This window comes from Ranitomeya imitator, chromosome 2 (assembly GCF_032444005.1).
Source record: "Ranitomeya imitator isolate aRanImi1 chromosome 2, aRanImi1.pri, whole genome shotgun sequence".
Classification (NCBI taxonomy): Eukaryota; Metazoa; Chordata; class Amphibia; order Anura; family Dendrobatidae; genus Ranitomeya; species Ranitomeya imitator.
The window spans coordinates 643,979,983-644,007,964 of record NC_091283.1 but is presented as its reverse complement, the minus strand read 5'-3'; the positions used below and the strand labels follow the sequence as shown (position 1 = coordinate 644,007,964).

General features: G+C 44.3%; 1 protein-coding gene across 1 annotated transcript in view; it reads left to right on the top strand.

The window, feature by feature from the left end:
• LOC138665394 (membrane-spanning 4-domains subfamily A member 4A-like) overlaps positions 1-27,982 on the top strand; it is a 225,616-nt gene that overhangs the window by 179,625 nt on the left and 18,009 nt on the right. Inside the window, exons 4-5 of the mRNA XM_069752825.1 lie at positions 2,607-2,726; positions 18,839-18,895. Of these exons, the coding sequence (XP_069608926.1) occupies positions 2,607-2,726; positions 18,839-18,895 (177 nt within the window). The remainder of the gene's footprint in view (positions 1-2,606; positions 2,727-18,838; positions 18,896-27,982) is intronic.

Here is a 27,982-nt window from a genome sequence, read left to right as displayed (position 1 = left end):
CACAGCTCCAGTGTCAGAGGAACAATGCTGCGCCAGGTGGTAAATATATGTTGTTTTTTTTCTACAATGGACAATTAAGGGTACCGTCACACAGTGGCACTTTTATCGCTACGACGGCACGATTCGTGACGTTCCAGCGATATCCTTACGATCTCGCTGTGTCTGACACGCTCCTGCGATCAGGGACCCCGCTGAGAATCGTACGTTGTAGCAGATCGTTTGAAACTTTCTTTCGTCGCTGGATCTCCCGCTGACATCGCTGAATCGGCGTATGTGATGCCGATTCAGCGATGTCTTCACTGGTAACCAGGGTAAACATCGGGTTACTAAGCGCAGGGCCGGGCTTAGTAACCTGATGTTTACCCTGGTTACCAGCGTAAACGTAAAAAAAACAAACACTACATACTTACATTCTGCTGTCTGTCCCCGGCGCTCTGCTTCTCTGCACTCCTCCTGCATCCTGTGTCAGCGCCGGTCAGCCGGAAAGCACAGTGGTGAAGTCACCGCTCTGCTTTCCGGCCGCTGTGCTCACAGTCAGTGCAGGAAAGCAGAGCGCTGGGGACAGACAGCTGAAGGTAAGCATGTACTGTTTGTTTTTTTACTTTTACGATGGTAACCAGGGTAAACATCGGGTTACTAAGCGCGGCCCTGCGCTTAGTAACCCGATGTTTACCCTGGTTACCAGGGGACTTCGGGATCGTTGGTCGCTGGAGAGCTGTCTGTGTGACAGCTCTCCAGCGACCAAACAGCATCGTTGTTGTATCGCTGCAGCGTCGTTTCAGTGTGACGGTACCCTAAGCTATCAAGAAGGGGTAGTCCACTAAAGGACAACCCCTTTAACCACTAGCAGTTGCTTTTTGTACCGCTTTCAAAATGCCTCTTTGCAGAAATTAGTGACCAAAACTTTACATAATAACTTTTTAAAACCTTGTTCCTAATATATACCAGATATATCACTGATTAGGGACACATTAAACAATTTTTTGATGGCAGTTATGTGAGGACCACAAATGACCACAAATGCTTGTCTTGATGCAGACTGTGTCCATGATTAGTCAAGTTTAAAAAATAATGACAGCCCCAGAAAGAAGCATCCCTTTACTAAAATAAGATTATTTACCCCAAGCATAATGAAGATGAGACTCACCAAATGCTAGCAGAGGACGGGGTGCGAGTGAAAGGGCAGCAGATTCAGACAGAACATCTACAGATGGATAAGCCAATTATCTTGTGTCTAAAGCAAGAGAAAATGAGAGATAAGAGGGGCAGCTAGAACAACGCAATGGCTCTGGTTCATCAAAGCAATTTTGCCAGAATTCTGGAGTAACTTGTTTGAAAAGTCACAAATTATTTGCCCAACTTGGACTTGCACAAACAATTTATCCAAGCTCCAGCATAGGAGAAACTAGGTCATGACAGGTCATGGCATGGGTGTGATGCCCCAGCTCATCGACTTTGTGACAAGTTGTTGCCTTCCTCACGCTAGAAATTACACACAGAAATCTCGCACAGGGGCACATACCACCTGTCAGATGCTCGAATATCATTAAGAGGCACAAGCCACGTAGTGAATCAGGAGCGTCTGACTCTAAAATGACCAATTACTAAGACCAGCAAGAAAATCACCGGTCTTGATGAATCTGGGCCTATAGGTGCAGGACCTCCACCTTTGACATGCAGAGAATGAGAATTATGTGGGTGAGTGAAACTGGCATGATATCTGGTTGAGCCTTGAGACCAGAACACCAGGAGAATCTAAGGAAGAGGGCTGAACCGCTTGCATCACAGAGTCAATGCCTTTAGTCCCCTGGCACAGATGGACCACTGAAATCAATAGTATCTACCATGCTTGTAAAGAAACGTTCAAAGGCAAAGAGGCAGGTCACTCTGTCACAGTTTTTTATAACTCCATGCCATTAAAGGGAATCTGTTACTAGTTTTTTGCCACCTAATCTGAGAGGAGTATAGTTCACTGTGTCACTTACAGGGCTGGTTGCTGTAGTTTTGATAAAATCAATTTTTTTTATCATCAGGAGATTATCAACAGAGGACAAGTAAACCTGCTGCCAGGTAGTCCTCCATATTTATGAGCTCTGCATAACCGAGCCTTCACCATTGATTGGCAGCTTTCTGTCTACGCCCATTATACGCATAAAGAAGCCAATCAGTGTGTGTGTGTGTGGGGTATTCAGAGCTCAGTATTTAGAGAACTGCTAGATCTGCTAGATCAGCATAATAAAATATATGATTTTATAAAAACCGCATCAAGAAGTCCAATAAGTGACATATCACTGAAATAAGAGTCTCTGTTCCTACATCATACTTCTCTCATATCGGATAGAAAAAACCCGATGAGAAATTCCCTTTAGGAACTTAAAGTAACACCAGCTAATTGTATTTTTTTTATATGCTTATTAGGTTTTATTACTTAAAAACCTGCATCCTATATCTGAGAAGAAATAGCTAATACCACTGCTACAAATAAAAATAGAATTTGAAATAATAACGAGACAGCACTGTGAAATTTTAGGCATGTTATATAGATTTATGCAATAGTACCCAGTGGTGATGTGTAAATATAATGATTATTCTGATTATATTTTTAGATCATGATGATTCTTGCAGCCCTTGCACAGTTTGCAGTGGGTGTAGCACTGGTGTTTAAACAATTTGATAGCGGCTCGAGATCACTGTCATATGGTATTCCATTCTGGACCTCAGCATTTGTAAGTATTGTAGATGCACATGTGAAATACCTGTGAAGTTGAATATTACATGCATACATCTGACCTTTTAGAAGAAAAACTATGGAAAAAGGAGTCGGCAAACAAGAAAAAAGACCTTCTATACTTACCCATGTGTTACCTAGAATATAGGAACAGTGGATTAGGCCAGTGAGGCTTGCATCAATATATTTTTATCTGGTGCTGCCGTTTTCCCTTATTTTATATTTTTCCTTTATGAGAAAGTTACTGCATTTACTAGCCCACCAGTATGGGCTTGGGAGTAGATATGTTTCTGGTGCAGAAGTTACTGTAATTTTAGGCATGTTGGACTAAAGAAATCTGCAAACCCCTCTAAACTATAAACTGCAAACCCCTCTAAACTATAGAAAAAAGACGACTGAGGGGCGATCTAATAACCATGTATAAGTATATAAGGGGACAATACAAATATCTCGCTGAGGATCTGTTTATACCAAGGAAGGTGACGGGCACAAGGGGGCATTCTTTGCGTCTGGAGGAGAGAAGGTTTTTCTACCAACATAGAAGAGGATTCTTTACTGTTAGGGCAGTGAGAATCTGGAATTGCTTGCCTGAGGAGGTGGTGATGGCGAACTCAGTCGAGGGGTTCAAGAGAGGCCTGGATGTCTTCCTGGAGCAGAACAATATTGTATCATACAATTATTAGGTTCTGTAGAAGGACGTAGATCTGGGGATTTATTATGATGGAATATAGGCTGAACTGGATGGACAAATGTCTTTTTTCGGCCTTACTAACTATGTTACTATGTTACTATGTAAACTGGTACAGCTATATGCAAAAGGCTTAAACAATGGCGCTTCCCATACCAATACTCAATCCAAGCAGAAAAAAAGGAAGCATATGCCTGTAGTAAAATTTAGATCACTTTATTTACGATTAACCAAATAATAAAATTATTTTTTATAAAAAATGAAGATACTAATGCAATAATACAACCGCCCGATTAGGTTGCGTACCCCAATGTATTACATCAATGTCTCCATAAGTAACCTATCATACCACTCAGATACCATATACACAATAGTTACATGTGTGAGCCTTATTGTGTGTGAATAAGTAACCTCTCCCTGTCCAACAAGTGGTCCATAACAGCCTACACTCCTCCCATAAACATATTCCCAAAGGGTCACACAAATATGTCACCCAGATATCACAGATGTTTAAAGTTTTGTACAATCATTCTAATGCACATACAGTTATATGAAAAAGTTTGGGCACCCATATTAATCTTAAGCTTAATGTTTTTTTGCAACAGCTATTTCAGTTTCATATATCTAATAACTGTTGGACACAGTAATGTTTCTGCCTTGAAATGAGGTTTATTGTACTAACAAAAAATGTGAAATCTGCATTTAAACAAAATTAGACAGGTGCATAAGTATGGGCACCCTTATCATTTTCTTGTTTTAAATACTCCTACCTACTTTTTACTGACTTACTACAGCACTTTTTTTTTGTTTTCTAACCTCATTGAGCTTTGAACTTCATAGCCAGGTGTATGCAATCATGAGAAAAGCTTCTTAAAGTGGCCACTTGCAAGTTGTTCTCCTGATTGAATCTCCTCTGAAGAGTGGCATCCTGGGCTCCTCAAAACAACTGTCTAATGATCTGAAAACAAAGATTATTCAACATAGTTGTTCAGGGGAAGGATACAAGAAGCTGTCTCAGAGATTTAACCTGTCAATTTCCATTGTGGGGAACATAGTAAGGAAATGGAAGAACACAGGTACAGTTCTTGTTAAGGCCAGAAGTGGCAGGCCAAGAAAAACATCAGAAAGGCAGAGAAGAAGAATGGTGAGATCAGTCAAGGACAATCCTCAGACCACCTCCAGAGAACTGCAGCATCAACTTGCTGCAGATGGTGTCACTGTGCATCGGTCAACTATATAACGCACTTTGCACAAGGAGAAGCTGTATGGGAGAGTGATGCAAAAGAAGCCATTTCTGCAAGCATGCCACAGAGTCGGCTGACGTATGCAAATTTGGAGAAGCCAATTTCTTTTTGGAAGAAGGTCCTGTAGACTGATGAAACCAAGATTGAGTTGTTTGGTCATACAAAAAGGTGTTATGCATGGCGGCCAAAAAACACTTGTTACCCACAGTAAAATTTGGTGGAGCTTCCATCATGCTTTGGGGCTGTGTGGCCAATGCCCGCACCGGGAATCTTGTTAAAGTTGAGGGACGCATGGATTCCTCTCAGTATCAGCAGATTCTTGACAATAATGTTCATGAATCAGTGACAAAGTTGAAGTTACGCAGGGGATGAATCTTCCAGCAAGACAATGATCCAAAACACGGCTCCAAATCTACTCAGGCATTCATGCAGAGGAACAATTACACTGTTCTAGAATGGCGATCCCAGTCCCCAGACCTGAATATCATTTAACATCTGTGGGATCATTTGAAGAGGGCTGTCCATGCTTGGCGAACATCAAACTTAACTGAGCTGGAATTGTTTTGTAAAGAGGAATGGTCAAAAATACCTTCATCCAGGATCCAGGAACTCATTAAAAGCTACAGGAAGTGACTAGAGGCTGTTATTTTTGCAAAAGGAGGATCTACTAAATATTAATGTTACTTTTCTGGTGGGGTGCCCATACTTATGCACCTGTCAAATTTTGTTTGAATGCAGATTGCATATGAAACTGAAATAGCTGCTGCAAAAAAACTATTTTTATAAAACATTAAGCTTAAGATTAATAGGGATGCCCAAACTTTTTCATATAACTGTAAATGTGGATGCCCGCACCATGTTGGGGTATAAATAATTTCAAGCCCATCCCATGGAAAAAATTCAAGAAAATCAATCTGGACAAAGATATAATCATATAAAATATAATTTTTATTGAGTTCCACATATAAAATTAATAAGAAAAAAGATAACAATAATTAATACTATATATATGTAAACGATATATTACAACATGCCCCAAAATTCCTGGCTATTATAATCTAGATCTCTGTAAAAACTCTCAATCTTACTGCCTCCTGAAAAAACCAAAATATATATAAAAATGTTAAAGTTGAATGAAAAGTGCAATGTGCAAAAAGTGCCAAGGTATACCCCCTGACGAAGGAGCAAGTGCGTCCGAAACGCGCGTCGGGGTGCCCCCAATTCTTCCTGGCTGCCCACTGTGGACTATATTGCAAATATTGATCTGAGTAAGTGTTCTCTTACCTCTATCTGTATATCCTTCCTGCATCTGCACTTTTATATAGCACCTTTTTGTCCTTTTATATATTATCGGTATTCCACTTACAAGTATAAACATATACCTTGGCACTTTTTGCACATTGCACTTTTCATTCAACTTTAACATTTTTATATATATTTTGGTTTTTTCAGGAGGCAGTAAGATTGAGAGTTTTTACAGAGATCTAGATTATAATAGCCAGGAATTTTGGGGCATGTTGTAATATATCGTTTACATATATATAGTATTAATTATTGTTATCTTTTTTCTTATTAATTTTATATGTGGAACTCAATAAAAATTATATTTTATATGATTATATCTTTGTCCAGATTGATTTTCTTGAATTTTTTCCATGGGATGGGCTTGAAATTATTTAACTCTTTGTAGTGTCTCACTACAACATTTATACACCATCTCTCAGGGGTTATCTTATAACACACAATTGGGTATAGATATAGAAATTGTTTTTAATATAATATACTTTTACCCTGATTAAGATTTGTGTATTTTTACTGTACATGTTGGGGTATGCAATACAATTATTACATGGGAAAAATCCCCATTTTTGCCCCTTAGAACCAAAAGATTTTTCTGGGGTTGGCCCTGCGTAATAACTATGAACCAGCTGGTCCTTAAGATTTCTAGATCTCCTGTATGTGATCGAGGCTTGATCACTAATGTGTTTCCCCAAAGTCCTATCAGTCGCCAACAAAGGCCAGTATTTTTCAAGAACAGTCCTTACCCCAAACCATTTCTCATTATAGGTTGAGATAAATCTCACTTTCTGTTCCGCTGGTTCCTTAGCTTTAGGTAATAGCAAGTCCATCCGTCTTTTGAGCCCTTTTTAGACCCCTCTTGATACTCCATTTTAAATATCCTCTATCTCTGAATCTAGTAGTAAGAATCTCAGCCTGTTCAGAGAAAGTGTCATCATTGGAGCAGATCCTTCTTGCTCTTAAAAATTGACCAGTGGGGATTCCATTGATCAGAGATTGTGGATGTGATGATGTAGCATGGAGTATGGAGCTGACGGTCGTGTCTTTGCGATAGACATTGGTTTCCAGAATTCCATGTGGTCCCTTCAGAATTTGTATATCCAAGAAGTCAATGGATGTCTGGTTGTATTTACATGTCAGCTTGATGTTCAACCCATTATCATTCAAGATGTCCAAGAAGCCGAGAAGGTCCTGCTCTGCTCCCTGCCAAATCAAAAGAATGTTATCAATATAGCAGACCGAGAACGGGACATTCTCAATAAAGGTTATGGGGTTCACAAAGAAAATTGACCTCTCTCAGATTCCTAAAAACAGGTTTGCATAAGAGGGAGCAAAAGCTGCCCCCATAGTAGTACCCTGCTTCTCAAAGTAAATGGTTACCTTGAACATAAAAAAATTATGTTTCAACACAAATTCCAGAAGAATCAAAAGAAAGTCAACAAATTCCACATTATAATCGGTTATCATTAGGAAAGTCCTAGTGGCCAATATACCATCTTGATGTTGTATCGATGTGTATAAGGATTCCACATCCAAACTCACTAACCACATGTCATTGTCCATTGGGATACCTTCTACTTTCTTCAAGACATCTCCTGTATCCTTCACATGTGATGGTAAGTCAGATACCGGTGGTTTCAAGTGAAAGTCAAGGTACTTGCAGATCTTTTCACATAAGCTTCTGTTGCCTGATACAATAGGACGTCCAGGTGGTGCCATCAGGCTGTTGTGGACTTTAGGGATGAAATAGATACAAGACACTTTTGGGAATGCAGGTATCAAATTGTCCATCAATTTTTTTGTAATGATCCCCTTTTGGAACGCCTCCTCCAGAATGTCTGATATTTCCCCCTGATAGGTCAATGTGGGGTTAAAGGGAACCTGTCACCTGAATTTGGCGGGACTGGTTTTCGGTCATATGGGTGGAGTTTTCAGGTGTTTGATTCACCCTTTCCTTACCCGCTGGCTGCATGCCAGCAATCTTGCCTTGTGCAGGCGTGTACTATGGAGGACATAGAATGAACTTCAATCCAATATTGCGGCCAGCATGCAGCCAGCGGGTAAGGAAAGGGTGAATCAAACACCTGAAAACTCCGCCCATATGACCGAAAACCTGTCCCGCCAAATTCAGGTGACAGGTTCCCTTTAAATGTTAGCCCCTGATAGCATATACTGTCTCTCAGTTGCCTAAAGGCCTCTTTTTCATATGATTTCCTTGACCATAATACCACATTTCTCCCTTTGTCAGCGGGTTTTATTACCACCTCTTTGAGGTTCTTCAGTTCTCTTAATGCTTCCCTCTGAGCAAAGGTGAGATTACCATGTGTGATTTTTTTTCGGGGATTTTCACCAATGCATCAGATACTAGTTTTACAAATTGGTCCACATTGGGATAGAAGTTGAGTGGAGGAAATTTCTTAGGGATAGGTGGTCTAAATTTACCCCTGGTGTTGGGTCTCTCCCGTTCATCACTCAATTCTTCCAATATTGAAATGGCTTCTAGTTCCTTCTCTTCCCAGTCCTCTCCAGTCTTCGGTTTGTCATGTAGTTTCTTTAGTACCAATTTTCGTGCAAACATGTGGAGATCCTTTATGGCTGAAAAAGAATCAAACGTGGCGGTTGGTGAAAAAGACAGACCCATACTAAGAACTTCCATCTGGAATTTAGTTAGCTCAGTTTCAGTTAGGTTAATTACCTTAAGTCTAGATGTGGACAGAGTGTCTACTCTTCTATCCTTCCTCTTATAGTTGTCATTTCTCCTCCAGCTAGTATTTTTCCTGAGATTGTATTTACGGTTTCCCAACATGCTTTCATCGTCCCTGGAGGACAGAGGTGAGAGTGAGGATTTATTAATCCTTTTAAGAGATGGCATTTTGGCATTAAACTGTCCATTGTCATGGTCTACCATGAAAGTTGTCATCAAATGCAAATTTTGGGGCCAGATGTGCCCACCTGCATGCAGCTGACACTCAATGATCACCATGACTAACCTTTGTAACTACCAATTCAAATGGAGCTGACTAACCTTTGTAACTACCAATTCAAATGGAGCCATAGCACCCAGTTTGTGTCTCCCCACCAATTAAGGAGTTGTATTATTCTATTCATATCTCACGTTGGCTCCTATGGTGCGCACACATTAAATTGAAAACCCTAATAATAAAACAGAGTAAAAAAAATCTAATACTACAACATTTGGGCGCCACTACTTGCAACACATCACTGCAAAGTCAGGGAACTCCAGCCACTCCAAAGCTGTTGATCAACCTTAATGATTTCCTTGATCGATATCAAGCCAGGCAGCTTGTGAACTAACAGTGACAAGCCAGTGAAGAACTAAACTAGTGGAATGCTTGTTATTGCCCCAAAAAACACTGCCATCACTCCTGAAGTCTCGGGCTCCCCCACTGCTCTACTTTTTGCCTTCACTTACAAAACCTATCCAAATTATTTCTTCATTTTATCCTGGACAACAACGGTACTGATTAGAGATGATCAAACTGTCTGAATGTTAAATTTGCCACAAATCTCAGTACTGAAATGCCTCTAATTGCCCTAAAAATATGTTTCTCACTAAGAGGTCTCCTAGGATTGTGTTAAAACCCTTTTGAGGTCTTTAAAGCAAACACAGCCTTATTAATGTTCTAGTGACCTCAATCTATCTAATTAAAATAAAATGGATTGTAACCATTAAGACAACAAGCTATAAAACAACATACTGCAGTGTAAGACTTAACGTTTTTCTTTTGGGGGGAAGAAAAAAATGGAAAAAGCCCATGGCTTTTCCACATACAGTGATGCAAAATCCCAATTTCAAGAGAGTTTTCATTTCTAGAGGCATGTTCAAAAGCTTTTTCACAATGCATCCAAAAATGATCCCTTTATTTAGGGCGCAAAATTATGTGTGTTCATCAGCTTCTCAATTAGTAGTGAAAAAGGTATCCATTTTTGGGGATCATGTATGTTAGGTATCGAGTTCCTGCCGCTGCACAGGAGAAATCTCTAACCATCTCCACTGTAGTCTCCCATTCTCCTCCAGCTGCAGTGGAGTCTGCTCAGCAGAGACGTTGGTCCCTGAGTCTGGCTCAAGCTGACACTGTGCAGCTGGTTACTGCTGTCCTTCCAGGCTCAGCCATCGTAATCAGTACAGATCAGCTGTGAGCAGGCGCTCCTGGGACTAAGTCCTGCTTTCCTTCTTCTGAGCAAGCCCAAGGGATGACCTCTCATTGGAGGTCGGGATCACATGCTCAGGTCCTGTAGCAGCTCTTATTGGACCACTAGGAAGGTCCTGGAGAACTTCCGCTATAAAAGGTTTGCATGGCCACATGGCCATGCGTGTTGTGAATTCTGTTGTCGAACTCCCTCCTGTGGTCGTGAACGGTACTTCGGCGAGTTCTGTCTATGGGCTCCCTCTGGTGGCTATGAGTGAAGCTGCTGCTTCTGAGGTTCCTTACACAGGTGACGTGGTTTATCCTTTGGTTGGCTGCTCTATTTAACTCCTCTCAGATCGTTACTCCATGCCAGCTGGCAATGTTTTTGCATTGGTTCAGTTCGCTCCTGGATCTCTCTGGTGACCTGTCTTCTCCTGCAGAAGCTAAGTTCCTGATAGTCATTATTTGTTCACTGTTTTCTTGTCCAGCTGGTTATCATGATTTTGTCTTGCTAGCTGGAAGCTCTGGGATGCAGAGTGGCCCCTCCGCACCGTCGGTGCGGAGGTCTTTTTTGCACACTCTGCGTGGTCTTTTGTATTTTTTTGTGCTGATCACAAAGTTACCTTTCCTATCCTCTGTCTATTTAGTAAGTCTGGCCTCCCTTTGCTGAAACCTGTTTCATTTCTGCGTTTGTGACTTTCATCTTTACTCACAGTCATTATATGTGGGGGGCTGCCTATTCCTTTGGGGAATTTCTCTGAGGCAAGGTAGGCTTTATTTTCTATCTCTAGGGCTAGCTAGTTCTTAGGCTGTGACGAGGCGCCTAGGGAGCGTCAGGAGCGCTCCACGGCTATTTTTAGTGTGTGCGATAGGATTAGGGCTTGCGGTCAGCAGAGCTCCCACATCCCAGAGCTTGTCCTGTATGAGTTTAACTATCAGGTCGGGTGCTCCTAACCACCAGGTCATAACAGTACAGCTGGCCCAAAGTATTAATGCATCTCAATAGAGGGATAAGAGAACTTCTGAGACCATTTTTTTTTCTTTGCACTGTGTTTTGTCTTTCCTTTCCCCTAGACCTTTGGGTGGTTCAGGACACAGGTGTAGATATGGACTTCAGGGTCTGTCCTCTTGTGTGGATCATCTCACTGCAAGGGTACAAAACATTCAAGATTTTGTGGTTCAGAATCCTATGTTAGAGCCTAGAATTCCTATTCCTGATTTGTTTTCTGGGGATAGATCTAGGTTCTTGAATTTCAAAAATAATTGTAAACTGTTTCTAGCTTTGAAACCCTGCTCCTCTGGTGACCCCGTTCAACAAGTAAAAATCATAATTTCTTTTTTGCGTGGTGACCCTCAAGACTGGGCATTTTCCCTTGCGCCAGGAGATCCTGCATTGCGTGATGTTGATGCGTTTTTTCTGGCGCTTGGATTGCTTTATGATGAACCAAATTCAGTGGATCAGGCAGAGAAAATCTTGCTGGCTTTGTGTCAGGGTCAGGATGAAGCGGAGGTGTACTGTCAGAAGTTTAGAAAGTGGTCTGTGCTTACTCAGTGGAATGAATGTGCCCTGGCAGCAATTTTCAGAAAGGGTCTTTCTGAAGCCCTTAAGGATGTCATGGTGGGATTTCCCACGCCTGCTGGTCTGAATGAGTCTATGTCCTTGGCCATTCAGATCGATCGGCGCATGCGTGAGCGCAAAGCTGTGCACCATCTGGCGGTATTCTCTGAGCATAGGCCAGAGCCTATGCAGTGTGACAGGACTTTGACCAGAGCTGAATGGCAAGAACACAGACGTTGGAATGGGCTGTGTTTTTACTGTGGTGAATCCACTCATGCTATCTCCGATTGTCCTAAGCGCACTAAGCGGTTCGCTAGGTCTGCCACCATTGGTACGGTACAGTCTAAATTTCTTTTGTCCGTTACTCTGATTTGCTCTCTGTCGTCCTATTCTGTTATGGCATTTGTGGATTCAGGCGCTGCCCTGAATTTGATGGACTTGGAGTTTGCCAGGCGCTGTGGTTTTTTCTTGGAGCCCTTGCAGTATCCTATTCCATTGAGAGGAATTGATGCTACGCCTTTGGCCAAGAATAAGCCTCAGTACTGGACTCAATTGACCATGTGCATGGCTCCTGAACATCAGGAGGATATTCGCTTTTTGGTGTTGCATAATCTGCATGACGGGGTCGTTTTGGGGTTGCCATGGCTACAGGTCCATAATCCAGTGTTGGATTGGAAATCTATGTCTGTGTCCAGCTGGGGTTGTCAGGGGGTACATGGTGATGTTCCATTGCTGTCAATTTCGCCTTCCACTCCTTCTGAAGTCCCTGAGTTTTTATCAGATTACCGGGATGTATTTGAAGAGCCCAAATCTGGTGCCCTACCTCCTCATAGGGATTGCGACTGTGCTATTAATTTGATTCCTGGTAGTAAGTTTCCTAAAGGCCGTCTGTTTAATTTATCTGTACCAGAGCACGCCGCTATGCGGAGTTATATAAAGGAATCCTTGGAGAAGGGTCATATTCGTCCGTCGTCGTCACCATTGGGAGCAGGGTTCTTTTTTGTGGCCAAGAAGGATGGTTCTTTGAGACCTTGTATTGATTACCGCCTTCTTAATAAGATCACAGTCAAATTTCAGTATCCTTTGCCGCTGCTGTCTGATTTATTTGCTCGGATTAAGGGGGCTAGTTGGTTCACCAAGATAGATCTTCGTGGTGCGTATAATCTTGTGCGAATTAAACAGGGTGATGAATGGAAAACGGCATTTAATACGCCCGAGGGCCATTTTGAGTACCTGGTTATGCCATTCGGGCTTTCTAATGCTCCATCTGTGTTTCAGTCCTTTATGCATGACATCTTCCGAGAGTACCTGGATAGATTCATGATTGTATATTTGGATGACATTTTGGTCTTTTCGGATGATTGGGAGTCTCATGTGAAGCAGGTCAGAATGGTGTTCCAGGTCCTTCGTGCGAATTCCTTGTTTGTGAAGGGGTCAAAGTGTCTCTTTGAAGTTCAGAAGGTTTCATTTTTGGGTTTCATTTTTTCCCCTTCTACTATCGAGATGGACCCTGTTAAAGTTCAGGCCATTTACGATTGGACTCAACCGACATCTGTGAAGAGCTTGCAGAAGTTTCTGGGCTTTGCTAATTTTTATCGTCGCTTCATCGCTAATTTTTCCAGTATTGCTAAACCGTTGACTGATTTGACCAAGAAAGGTGCTGATGTGGTCAATTGGTCCTCTGCGTCTGTAGAGGCTTTTCAGGAGTTGAGGCGTCGTTTTGCTTCTGCCCCTGTGTTGTGCCAGCCAGATGTTTCGCTCCCTCTTCAGGTTGAGGTTGATGCTTCTGAAATTGGAGCAGGGGCTGTTTTGTCGCAAAGAAGTTCTGATGGCTCGGTGATGAAACCCTGTGCCTTCTTTTCTAGAAAATTCTCGCCTGCTGAGCGCAATTATGATGTGGGCAATTGGGAGTTGTTGGCCATGAAGTGGGCATTCGAGGAGTGGCGACATTGGCTTGAAGGAGCTAAACATCGCGTGGTGGTCTTGACGGATCACAAGAATTTGACTTATCTCGAGTCTGCCAAACGGTTGAATCCTAGACAGGCTCGATGGTCGCTCTTTTTCTCCCATTTTGATTTTGTGGTTTCATACCTTCCGGAATCTAAGAATGTGAAGGCTGACGCCCTGTCAAGGAGTTTTGTGCCTGACTCTCCTGGTGTTCCGTAGCCGGCGGGTATTCTTAAAGAAGGGGTAATTTTGTCTGCCATTTCCCCTGATTTGCGGCGTGTGCTGCAAAAGTTTCAGGCTGATAGACCTGACCGTTGTCCTACGGAGAAACTCTTTGTCCCTGATAGATGGACTAGTAGAGTTATCTCTGAGATTCATTGTTCAGTGTTGGCTGGTCATCCTGGAATCTTTGGTACCAGAGATTTGGTGGCTAGATCCTTTTGGTGGCCTTCATTGTCACGGGATGTGCGTTCTTTTGTGCAGTCCTGTGGGACTTGTGCTCGGGCTAAGCCCTGCTGTTCTCATGCCAGTGGATTGCTTTTGCCCTTGCCGACCCGAAGAGGCCCTGGACGCATATTTCCATGGATTTTATTTCTGATCTCCCTGTTTCTCAAAAGATGTCGGTCATTTGGGTGGTTTGTGATCGCTTCTCTAAGATGGTCCATTTGGTACCCTTATCTAAATTGCCTTCCTCCTCTGATTTGGTGCCATTGTTTTTCCAGCATGTGGTTCGTTTGCATGGCATTCCGGAGAACATCGTCTCGGACAGAGGTTCCCAGTTTGTTTCGAGGTTTTGGCGGTCCTTTTGCGCTAAGATGGGCATTGATTTGTCTTTTTCTTCAGCTTTCCATCCTCAGACTAATGGCCAAACCGAACGAACTAATCAGACTTTGGAGACATATCTGAGATGCTTTGTTTCTGCTGATCAGGATGATTGGGTGTCCTTCTTGCCTTTGGCTGAGTTCGCCCTTAATAATCAGGCCAGCTCGGCTACTTTAGTTTCTCCTTTTTTCTGTAATTCTGGTTTCCATCCTCGTTTCTCTTCAGGGCAGGTTGAGCCTTCGGACTGTCCTGGTATGGATGCGGTGGTGGACAGGTTGCAGCAGATTTGGACTCATGTGGTGGACAATTTGACATCGTCCCAGGAGAAGGCTCAACGTTTCGCTAACCGCCGGCGTTGTGTTGGTCCCCGACTTCGTGTTGGGGATTTGGTTTGGTTGTCATCTCGTCACGTTCCTATGAAGGTTTCCTCTCCTAAGTTTAAGCCTTGTTTCATTGGGCCATATAAGATTTCTGAAGTTCTTAATCCTGTGTCATTTCGTTTGGACCTTCCAGCTTCTTTTGCCATCCATAATGTGTTCCATAGGTCATTGTTGCGGAGATACGTGGCGCCTATGGTTCCCTCCGTTGATCCTCCTGCCCCGGTGTTGGTCGAGGGGGAGTAGGAGTATGTGGTGGAGAAGATTTTGGATTCTCGCGTTTCGAGACGGAAACTCCAGTACCTGGTCAAGTGGAAGGGTTATGGTCAGGAAGATAATTCCTGGGTTTTTGCCTCTGATGTTCATGCTGCCGATCTTGTTCGTGCCTTTCATTTGGCTCATCCTGATTGGCCTGGGGGCTCTGGTGAGGGTTCGGTGACCCCTCCTCATGGGGGGGTACTGTTGTGAATTCTGTTGTCGAACTCCCTCCTGTGGTCGTGAACGGTACTTCGGCGAGGTCTGTCTATGGGCTACCTCTGGTGGCTATGAGTGAAGCTGCTGCTTCTGAGGTTCCTTACACAGGTGACGTGGTTTATCCTTTGGTTGGCTGCTCTATTTAATTCCTCTCAGATCGTTACTCCATTCCAGCTGTCAATGTTTTTGCATTGGTTCAGTTCGCTCCTGGATCTCTCTGGTGACCTGTCTTCTCCTGCAGAGGCTAAGTTCCTGATAGTCATTATTTGTTCACTGTTTTCTTGTCCAGCTGGTTATCATGATTTTGTCTTGCTAGCTGGAAGCTCTGGGATGCAGAGTGGCCCCTCCGCACCGTCGGTGCGGAGGTCTTTTTTGCACACTCTGCGTTGTCTTTTGTAGGTTTTTGTGCTGATCGCAAAGTTACCTTTCCTATCCTCTGTCTATTTAGTAAGTCTGGCCTCCCTTTGCTGAAACCTGTTTCATTTCTGCGTTTGTGACTTTCATCTTTACTCACAGTCATTATATGTGGGGGGCTGCCTATTCCTTTGGGGAATTTCTCTGAGGCAAGGTAGGCTTTATTTTCTATCTCTAGGGCTAGCTAGTCCTTAGGCATAACACATGCGCTAGTATAAATCAGTTATTGTGTGTGTGTGGATGTATGCCTGTTCTGGTGAAAGCTCCGAATCATACCCATCCCTAGTGTTGATGACAGTTTGCGAATGTTGGAGCCCTCTAGTGCCAGTTAGTGCCATCCAGAACCAGGCACAATCTAATAGCATCTATCAGCAGCGTTAGCCAGTGTGGCACCGTGCGCAACCAATGCGCTTACCTGTCATTAGTTAGGGCAGTTAGTGGTGTCCCCCAGAGCAGTGCTGAGCACAGCCAGTGCGCTAAATCTATTTTGTATTTATTTTTCCCTGGCACCGCAGTTCCGGTGCCGAACGCAAGTGGTCTAGATAGACTTTAACCCAGCGTCTAGTGGCAGAGTTCTGTGACTCTATACTTGCATTTCCTCTGTAGTATTGCGGTCCTGTGACGCAACAGGGTTCGCTTTCTTTATACCGGGTGTAGCAAACCTGTGTGTGTTTTCATTTTACAGCCATTTACTGTCCGCCATTACCTAGCAGCAGGTATCATCTCTGCATAGTGGACCTCGGGCTGCAAATACAGTTAGGGCCAGAAATATTTGGACAGTGACACAATTTTCGCGAGTTGGGCTCTGCATGCCACCACATTGGATTTGAAATGAAACCTCTACAACAGAATTCAAGTGCAGATTGTAACATTTAATTTGAAGGGTTGAACAAAAATATCTGATAGAAAATGTAGGAATTGTACACATTTCTTTACAAACACTCCACATTTTAGGAGGTCAAAAGTAATTGGACAAATAAACATAACCCAAACAAAATATTTTTATTTTCAATATTTTGTTGCAAATCCTTTGGAGGCAATCACTGCCTTAAGTCTGGAACCCATGGACATCACCAAACGCTGGGTTTCCTCCTTCTTAATGCTTTGCCAGGCCTTTACAGCCGCAGCCTTCAGGTCTTGCTTGTTTGTTAGTCTTTCCGTCTTAAGTCTGGATTTCAGCAAGTGAAATGCATGCTCAATTGGGTTTAGATCTGGAGATTGACTTGGCCATTGCAGAATGTTCCACTTTTTGGCACTCATGAACTCCTGGGTAGCTTTGGATGTATGCTTGTGGTCATTGTCCATCTGTACTATGAGGCGCCGTCCAATCAACTTTGCAGCATTTGGCTGAATCTGGGCTGAAAGTATATCCCGGTACACTTCAGAATTCATCCGGCTACTCTTGTCTGCTCTTATGTCATCAATAAACACAAGTGACCCAGTGCCATTGAAAGCCATGCATGCCCATGCCATCACGTTGCCTCCACCATGTTTCACAGAGGATGTGGTGTGCCTTGGATCATGTGCCGTTCCCTTTCTTCTCCAAACGTTTTTCTTCCCTCTGGTACAGGTTGATCTTTGTCTCATCTGTCCATAGAATACTTTTCCAGAACTGAGCTGGCTTCTTGAGGTGTTTTTCTGCAAATTTAACTCTGGCCTGTCTATTTTTGGTATCGATGAATGGTTTGCATCTAGATGTGAACCCTTTGTATTTACTGTCATGGAGTCTTCTCTTTACTGTTGACTTAGAGACAGATACACCTACTTCACTGAGAGTGTTCTGGACTTCAGTTGATGTTGTGAACGGGTTCTTCTTCACCAAATTAAGTATGCGGCGATCATCCACCACTGTTGTCATCCGTTGACGCCCAGGCCTTTTTGAGTTCCCAAGCTCACCAGTCAATTCCTTTTTTCTCAGAATGTACCCAACTGTTGATTTTGCTACTCCAAGCATGTCTGCTATCTCTCTGATGGATTTTTTCTTTTTTTTCAGCCTCAGGATGTTCTGCTTCACCTCAATTGAGAGTTCCTTTGACCGCATGTTGTCTGCTCACAGGAACAGCTTCCAAATGCAAAACCACACACCTGGAATCCACCCCTGACCTTTTAACTACTTAATTGATTACAGGTTAACGAGGGAGACGCCTTCAGAGTTAATTGCAGCCCTTAGAGTCCATTGTCCAATTACTTTTGGTCCCTTGAAAAAGAGGACGCTATGCATTACAGAGCTATGATTCCTAAACCCTTTCTCCGATTTGGATGTGGAAACTATCATATTGCAGCTGGGAGTGTGCACTTTCAGCCCATATTATATATATAATTGTATTTCTGAACATGTTTTTGTAAACAGCTAAAATAACAAAACTTGTGTCACTGTCCAAATAATTCTGGCCCTAACTGTACATCTTAATCCATCTTTATAATTATTTGGTGTGTTCCGCCAGCCCTAACAATGTGGATCATGACTAAAGCTGCTGTAGCACCTGAAACGCGTAGAAGCCATGTTTGATTTCAACATGATTACCAGCTGTCCATTGTACAATATTTATTTTAATAAAGAAGATTGGAAATCCTTTGGGCTAGATTATCCATCCTTTCTATCAATTATGATTAACTTGGACATGTGGGAGTAAACTTTCTATGTAATTAGATGTCGGAATGTAAGTTTCTTAGCCACACAAAAGGAGAACTGATGATACAATGGAAGTTTAGGAGATAGTGTACAGAAAGCTGTAGATGAGGATGAAGATGGGATTCGTAAAAATGAGGAGGCAATACTTGTGGACATAGACTGGTTACCAGAAAGACGATGAAGAAGAGAAGGAGGACTGCTTGAGTCTTGCTCATTTTGCCAGTTTGCTTTCCCCACCTGAGCAGATGATGCCTAGTCCATGTGTGGCATGTGTTCCACGTCTTATTTTCCAAGAGCACAGCCAACACATTGCAATAGTACTCTTTCTCTGGCAACGTGAAGAATATTTACCACACCTAAGATACTTGTACATTACCATTACCATGACCATCATCATTGCTTTTAGACACTGTTGAGCCTCATACACCATATATGTCTATGTATATCTGTATGTATGGTGTCTAGATACATTTACAAATGTTTATGCTATGTCTTTTTCCCCAGTATATTATTACCGAGTCTCTATTTCTGGCTGCCAAGGCAAAGGCTCCTTCATGCTTGGTGAGTTCATCAAGTAAAGGTTTTTTTTTATTATTAGTGTGATTTCTATTTGTATATTTGTTAATCTAGTTAGTGACAAAGTTCATTAAGTCATCGATGAATTCATCTTCTTGTATTTATATTTTAGTAAGGAAAAGTACTAATAGGTTCTAATAACAGCAATTTCAACCGAAACCAAATATCATGCCTATATACTGGTAGTATATATACTATACTGTATATACACAATGCATATATACACATATAGAAACATAAATGAACTTCTTGGGCATACAATAAAAAAAACTATTAGCAAATCATCCCAATTCCATTATTACTTAGGCTAGGGCTACACAGCAACTTTGGCTTTGACACTTGTTGCACGATCAAAGTTTGGTAGGTGTCACTGCTGTATTGCCGCACAATACAAGAGAATATTGCAACCTCTGGGATAAGCTGACTGGAAAAAAAGTCGCAAAATATCAGATACAGTTGGACTTCTTGCGACCTCCTTGTTGCAGTACCCTCGACATCACAATGCCACTTGTATTGCACTGTGATGTATCAGCGACACCTACCGAACTTTGGTTACTTGACAGGTGTTAGCAGTCAAAGTTGCCCTGTAGCACCAGCTTTTTCCACCATATGGATAGCGATTAAGAGGTGTGTACCAATAGTTTGTCTATATATACTATACTACTTTGTATAATAGTTCTAGTAGTCCTATGGAATAACAAGAGCACTAACGAGCATATCCATATCGTGAGGCTGCACAGTGGCCTTGCAGCACTGGGTTCTTGTGGTCAAATCCCACCAAGGGCAATATCTGCAAGGAATTTTATTTTCTGCAAAAGACAAAACAAGATGTATCCAGCTCCTTTTAAAATGGTTCTTTTCTTGAGAAACTTGAGTAAAATACCATTTCCATAATGGCAAAAGTCAAATGTCTGAAGGACATGGCCCAATGCATTTCAGACGCACTTCTGCGCCCTTAATCAGAACTACTTAGATGCAGGGTTGTATTTAGAGTTTCTGCTGCCCTAGGCACTTTTCGTGCTGCCTCCCCCATTGGTGAGTATGACACTATCCGCAGTGACTTAGGCTACTTTAACATCAGCGATTTTTGACATTTGCGGCAGTTTTTCCGCATCCGTAACAGATCACTTACGGCAACAGTGTGTTCGGCCTCATTCATTCCCTATGGGACTTGTGGACATGTGCGGCACTTGCGGTTTTGCCGCGATCCTGCAAATGCGGTACTTGCAGCAACAGGAAAAAAAAAAACGCTGCTAGCAGTGTTTTTTTGTCTCGCCTCAAGTGCAAAACCTCAAGTGCCGCACATGTCCGCAAGTCCCATAGGGAATGAATGAGGCCGAATGCAGAGTTGTCGGCCTGTAACTGATACGTTACGTGGCAGATGAGGAAAAACTGCAGTATCTGCCGCAAACGGAGAAAATCGCTGATGTGAAAGTAGCCTTAGCAAACTTTTCCAGTTGTCATGTGAGAATCTGGTGAATCTCATACACATTACATGGTCAGTTGATTCTGCCATGGTTGCAAGGTTTGACAGATTTCTAAAGTGAACCCCCTCTTCAGCCTCACCCTGTTGGATGCAGGATACAGACTTCCCTCAACAGCCTCTCCTCACTCCCGTAAGCAGCCTCCACCTGCCAGATGCAGCCTCCACCAGCTGAATGCAGCCTCCACCAGCCTCCCCCTGCCAGATGCAGCCACCTCAGCAGCCTCTCATCTCACCAGCCTCCCATCACCAGCCTCACCTCTCCTCAGCAGCCTCCCCTCACCAGCCTCTCATCTCCTCTCCAGCCTCCCCTCTCCTCACCAGCCTCCCCTCACCAGCCTCTCATCTCCTCTCCTCACCAGCCTCTCATCTCCTCAGCAGCCTCCCCTCTCATCTCCTCTCCTCACCCGCCTCTCCTCAGCAGCCTCCCCTCTCCTCAGCAGCCTCTCATCTCCTCTCCTCAGCAGCCCCCCCTCTCCTCAGCAGTCTCATCTCCTCTCCTCAGCAGCCTCCCATCTCCTCACCAGCCTCTCATCTCCTCCCCTCACTCCTATCCCCAGCCTCCCCTCTCCTCACCAGCCTCGCCTCCCCTCTCGTCACCAGCCTCCCCTCTCCTCACCAGCCTCCCCTCTCCTCACCAGCCTCTCCTCTCCTCACCAGCCTCCCCTCAGCAGCCTCTCCTCACCAGCCTCCCCTCTCCTCACCAGCCTCTCCTCACCAGCCTCCCATCAGCAGCCTCTCATCTCCTCTCCTCAGCAGCCTCCCCTCTCCTCACCAGCCTCTCATCTCCTCAGCAGCCTCCACTCTCCTCACCAGCCTCCCCTCACCAGCCTCCCCTCTCCTCACCAGCCTCCCCTCTCCCCTTAGCAGCCTCCCCTCTCATCTCCTCTCCAGCCTCTCATATCCTCCCCCTAGCAGCCTCCCCTCACCAGCCTCTCCTCTCCCCTTAGCAGCCTCCCCTCTCCAGCCTCTCCTCTCCCCTTAGCAGCCTCCCCTCTCCTCTCCAGCCTCTCATATCCTCCCCCTAGCAGCCTGCCCTCACCAGCCTCTCCTCTCCCCTTAGCAGCTTCCCCTCTCATCTCCTCTCCAGCCTCTCATATCCTCCCCTTAGCAGCCTCCCCTCACCAGCCTCTCTTCTCCCCTTAGCAGCCTCCCCTCTCATCTCTCCAGCCTCTCATATCCTCCCCCTAGCAGCCTCCCCTCACCAGCCTCTCCTCTCCCCTTAGCAGCCTACCCTCTCATCTCCTCTCCAGCCTCTCATATCCTCCCCCTAGCAGCCTCCCCTCACCAGCCTCTCCTCTCCCCTTAGCAGCCTCCCCTCTCATCTCCTTTCCAGCCTCTCATATCCTCCCCTTAGCAGCCTCCCCTCACCAGCCTCTCCTCTTCCCTTGGCAGCCTCCCCTCTCATCTCCTCTCTAGCCTCTCATATCCTCCCCTTAGCAGTCTCCCCTCACCAGCCTCTCCTCTCCCCTTAGCAGCCTCCCCTCTCATCTCCTCTCCAGCCTCTCATATTCTCCCCTTAGCAGCCTCCCCTCACCAGCCTCTCCTCTCCCCTTAGCAGCCTCCCCTCTCATCTCTCCAGCATCTCATGTCCTCCCCCTAGCAGCCTGCCCTCAACAGCCTCTCCCCTTAGCAGCCTACCCTCTCATCTCCTCTCCAGCCTCTCATATTCTCCCCTTAGCAACCTCCCCTCACCAGCCTCTCCTCTCCCCTTAGCAGCCTCCCCTCTCATCTCCTCTCCAGCCTCTCATATCCTCCCCTCAGAAGCCTCTCCTCTCCCCTTAGCAGCCTCCCCTCTCATCTCCTCTCCAGCCTCTCATATTCTCCCCTTAGCAGCCTCTCCTCACCAGCCCCTCCTCTCCCCTTAGCAGCCTCCCCTCTCATCTCTCCAGCCTCTCATATCCTCCCCCTAGCAGCCTGCCCTCACCAACCTCTCCCCTTAGCAGCCTCCCCTCTCATCTCCTCTCCAGCCTCTCAAATTCTCCCCTTAGCAACCTCCCCTCACCAGCCACTCCTCTCCCCTTAGCAGCCTCCCCTCTCATCTCCTCTCCAGCCTCTCATATCCTCCCCTTAGCAGCCTCCCCTCACCAGCCTCTCCTCTCCCCTTAGGAGCCTCCCCTCTCATCTCCTCTCCAGCCTCTCATATCCTCCCCTTAGCAGCCTCCCCTCACCAGCCTCTCCTCTTCCCTTAGCAGCCTCCCCTCTCATCTCCTCTCCAGCCTCTCATATTCTCCCCTTAGCAACCTCCCCTGTCCTCACTCACATCAGCAGACTCCTGTCTCCTCTCTCACCTCACTCCTCTCTGCAGCTTCCTCTCACACTGCCCGCCTCCTCTCCCTGCTCACCGCCGACTTCAGTATCTTCTCCAACAAACATGACATGCTGCTCAGCTCTGCAGTCTGCTCCTACATTAAGAAGAGCATGCAGCATGTCACATGACCGGCATCAGGACCATGATGCAATTGGGCCTGCCTGCTGCTGCTTAAAGGTACAGCACCCATTTCTGGACGCCAAATGCACACTAACAAGTAATGCCCTGATAGCGGGCGGCCATGCACCCAAGACCCCCTCCCCCCGCAGCAGCCGGGGCTGAGGTAGGTGGGTGGGTGGGTTGACCCCGGACCTAAAAAAAATATTTATTTTTTTTTAACTTGCTCAGGTGCCGCCCCCTCACATCGCCCCGCCCTAGGCACGTGCCCTCAAGTGCCTAGTGGCAAATATGGCCCTGCTTAGATGGAAACATAGGGGAGCTTTATAGGCAAATGTGTGATTACAAACAGGGGAATTTACTGAAATCACATGCTATATGACATGTACGATCTAATGGCATAACATAGTAACATAGTTATTAAGGTTGAAGGAAGACTATAAGTCCATCTAGTTCAACCCATAGCCTAACCTAACATGTACTAACATGCTGATCCAGAGGAAGGCAAAAAAACCCATGTGGCAAATAGTAAGCTCCACATTGGGGAAAAAAATTCCTTCCCGACTCCACATACAGCAATCAGACTAGTTCCCTGGATCAACGCCCTATCAAGGAATCTAGTATATATAACCTGTAACATTATACTTTTCAAGAAAGGTATCCAGTCCCCTCTTAAATTTAAGTTAAGAATCAATCATTACAACATCATACGGCAGAGATTTCCATAGTCTCACTGCTCTTACAGTAAAGAATCCGCGTCTGTTATTATGCTTAAACCTTCTTTCCTAAAGAAGTAGAGGATGCCCCATTGTCCCTGTCTCAGGTCTATGATTAAAAAGATCATCAGAAAGGTCTTTGTACTGTCCCCTCATATATTTATACATTAAAATAAGATCACCCCTTAGTCTTCGTTTTTCCCAACTAAATACCTGTAGCCCCAAGTGTTATAGCCTATCTTGGTATTGCAGACCCCCCTGATTAAACCTGATTAAAGTAACACAACAGCATATCCCTAGTGACAACAATGAAAATAAATGTAAATTCACAAGTTAAAAACATCAAGAAAACATGTTCCTGACCATCAGGGACCAGTGTGCCTACCTTGTAGAAGGCTTCCCTGGTAAGTAGAGATCTCCTGTGATCTCCCCCTCAATAGGTCTGTTAACTTGTTCAATGCCAGAAGACAGAGAAAGAGGAAATCTATGGTGGTAAACAATGAAATGATTAGATGCATGAGATGGTGTGGTTAGTATTACTTGAGCTGATTACATCTGCAATGTGTTCTGAAATACGGACTTTGAATTTGCATGAAGTGCAACCTACATACATTTTATGACAAAGTGTGAAATTGATGACATCCTGCTTGTTACAGTTAATAAAATCTTTGATGTTAAAACTGGATGTTTTATCATGATTTTGAAATTTTTCAGTAAAGCACTGTACCCAGCATTTTCGCACCTATAAAATCCCTTGCATGAAAGCCATGTTTTTTATGTGATGAAAAATAGCTTGGGGACACAATATTTCCAATTTTAGTTGCTCTTTTTGCCATAATTGAGCAGCCTGGTTCCAGAATGGAAAATATGATGGGGTATTCGTATAGAATGGGCAATAACTTTGAAATAACATTAGATATCTGATTAAATTGCAGGCTATATTGAATAAATAAAGTTGGTTTAGTAGTTACAGTAAATTTGAGTTATTAGATATTTTATTAATAATTCTTGCCTATTTTTTATTTTGGACAATACTGGACTCCCTATTTAATATCCATGGAAGATATCCCCTTTGTTTAAGTTTGTGACAAGATCCCACTATTTCCTTGTCCAGTTTATCTTGGCTTCTACAGTTCCTTTTAATCTTGTTCAATTTCCCTATGAGTATAGATCTGATAGTATGTTGTGGGTGGCTACAGCAGGCATGTAAAATCGTACTGCTTGTGATAAGCTTGATATGGGTGGACGTAGAATTCACATTACCAGGTAGACCTGTCAACTGTAAGTACAAGAACGATATTTGAGTACTATGAAATTTGAACGTAAAATTAAGATTATAGTTATTGCTATTAAAATACTCCATACTGTCAGGTATGGCAGATACGAAGCCCGCCCATATGATGAGGAGATCATCTATGTATCTGCCATACCAGATGAGATTAGATGAAAAATGAATAGCTGTGGGCCTAAGGTTGTGAAACAACAGGGTACAAGAGAAGAAGGACTCTTACAACATTAGTGGGAAAAACGAGGTTGTGGTGGAAGGGGTAATAAGAATGGTGTTCGATGTGTATGTGGGTTAAATATTAATGTGAATGAAAGCTCAACTGAACAAACATTGTCTCATGCTGTCCAAAGCCCACTGACAACATCTGTTAGAGTCCTGTCTACTTGACTCCCTTTCTTTGGGAGCCGAACAGCGGTACGCCTTTTAGATGAGGCTCAAAAAGAGCATGTGTTCCAGTGGATGGCAAGCACAGCATCAAGTGGCCTCTCCTCCTCTTCCTCATCTTAACATTACATACAGTACAATCCTCAGAGGTGGCACGCCAGTCACTCTTGTTTCCCACCGCATGAAAGATTTCCAAATGCCCAAATGACTGTGGAGAACCTCAGATGGGTCATTCTGCAGAGCTGTTCACACATTGTATTCCATGGGCATCAGAGATCTGCTCTGAAAATCACAAATCCAGAGGAGGAAAGCATCTGCACTGATGCCCCAAATTATTTCATGTTGGATCGGGGACCGGATAAAGTAGGGTCTAAGCAGAATCCAGACCCTCGTCACTAGACGTTAACCACCAAGGGTGGAGGTATTACTGATGAGACTCAGATACTAGAGGTATACACTAAACTGTGCTGTCAGTGCAGGAAGAGGAGCAGGGAGACTCTCAGTATGAGGAGTGTGAGAACAGAGAGGATGACGATGAGGTTGTAGATCCCACTTGGTGTGAACTCAGAGGTACACAGCTGAGTATCTCAGCAAAGGATGTGGAGGAAGATGAGGAGGTTTTGTTGGCACTACCCACACAGGCACGAAGTGATGCAGCCATGACAAGCAGTGCATCCTCAGCCCCAACTTTGGCTACAGCCAGCACCGGTTGAAAGTGTGCAGTTCACAGGGGCTTCAAGAGTTGCCTAGCCTATGTATTTTTGAGACAGCAAAGGATGACCCAACACCTGTTATCTGTAAAATTTGCAAAGAAAAACTCAGTAGAGGCAAAAATTGAAATAATATGACAACTACATGCATGAATCTGCACATGCGCAATCGACATATCTTAGTGTGGGAATCTCATTGCATTAAAATATGGACTAGCAGGCCTCGCCAACCACTGGCCATCACATCTAACCCATCTGCTGCATCTTCCTCATCCGTCATCATTCCAAGTCTTCCCACACAGGTCCCCGGCAGCAGAAACTACAATTGTTTACCCACCACAGTCAGGATGATTGAGAGCTGGTTAGCTGTTATGGAAGTAGATATGACTGATCCTTTTGTGTCACCTAGCACAACACATTTTTCTCAATCCACCATAACATCTCCACCTGCACCTCACTCACAGTCCAGCAGTTTGTCTTGTTCGTCATACTCCGTCCTCTCTGAACACAGCAGCCAGCTCTTTATCCTGCGGTTGTGTGTTATGTTTGCTAATGACAGGTGTTATGAAGGCAATCCAGAAACACAGTGTGCTTAGCGATCAGAGCGCACACAGTGATCTGACAAATACCCAAAAATACAAGAACGAGCTCTGAGACGTGGAAACTCTGTACACTGCACACCTGATCCTATCCTAAACACAACTAAAAGCGGCTGTGGATTGCGCCTAACAACTACCTAAGCAACTCGGCACAGCCTAAGAAACTAGCTAGCCTGAAGATAGAAAAATAGGCCTGACTTTCCCCAGAGAAATTCCCCAAAGGAAAAGGCAGCCCCCCACATATAATGACTGTGAGTAAGATGAAAAGACAAAACGTAGGGATGAAATAGATTCAGCAAAGTGGGGCCCGATATTCTAGGACAGAGCGAGGACAGTAAAGCGAACTTTGCAGTCTACAAAAAACCCTAAAGCAAAACCACGCAAAGGGGGCAAAAAAAAACCCACCGTGCCGAACTAACGGCACGGCGGTACACCCTTTGCGTCTCAGAGCTTCCAGCAAAACAAAAGACAAGCTGGACAGAAAAAAAGCAACAAAAAAGCAAAAAGCACTTAGCTATACAGAGCAGCAGGTCACAGGAGCAATCAGGAGAAGCTCAGATCCAACACTGAAACATTGACAAGGAGCAAGGATAGCAGCATCAGGCGGAGTTAAGTAATGAAGCAGTTAACGAGCTCACCAGAACACCTGAGGGAGGAAGCTCAGAAGCTGCAGTACCACTTGTGACCACAGGAGTGAATTCAGCCACAGAATTCAGAACAGTACCCCCCCCTTGAGGAGGGGTCACCGAACCCTCACCAGAGCCCCCAGGCCGACCAGGATGAGCCGCATGAAAGGCACGAACAAGATCGGAAGCATGAACATCAGAGGCAAAAACCCAGGAATTATCTTCCTGAGCATAACCCTTCCATTTAACCAGATACTGGAGTTTCCGTCTAGAAACACGAGAATCCAAAATCTTCTCCACAATATACTCCAATTCCCCCTCCACCAAAACCGGGGCAGGAGGCTCAACAGATGGAACCATAGGTGCCACGTATCTCCGCAACAACGACCTATGGAATACATTATGTATGGAAAAGGAGTCTGGGAGGGTCAAACGAAAAGACACAGGATTGAGAACCTCAGAAATCCTATACGGACCAATAAAACGAGGTTTAAATTTAGGAGAGGAAACCTTCATAGGAATATGACGAGAAGATAACCAAACCAGATCCCCAACACGAAGTCGGGGACCCACACGGCGTCTGCGATTAGCGAAAAGTTGAGCTTTCTCCTGGGACAAGATCAAATTGTCCACTACCTGAGTCCAGATCTGCTGCAACCTATCCACCACAGAATCCACACCAGGACAGTCCGAAGACTCAACCTGTCCTGAAGAGAAACGAGGATGGAACCCAGAATTGCAAAAAAATGGAGAAACCAAGGTAGCCGAGCTGGCCCGATTATTAAGGGCGAACTCAGCCAACGGCAAAAAGGACACCCAATCATCCTGGTCTGCAGAA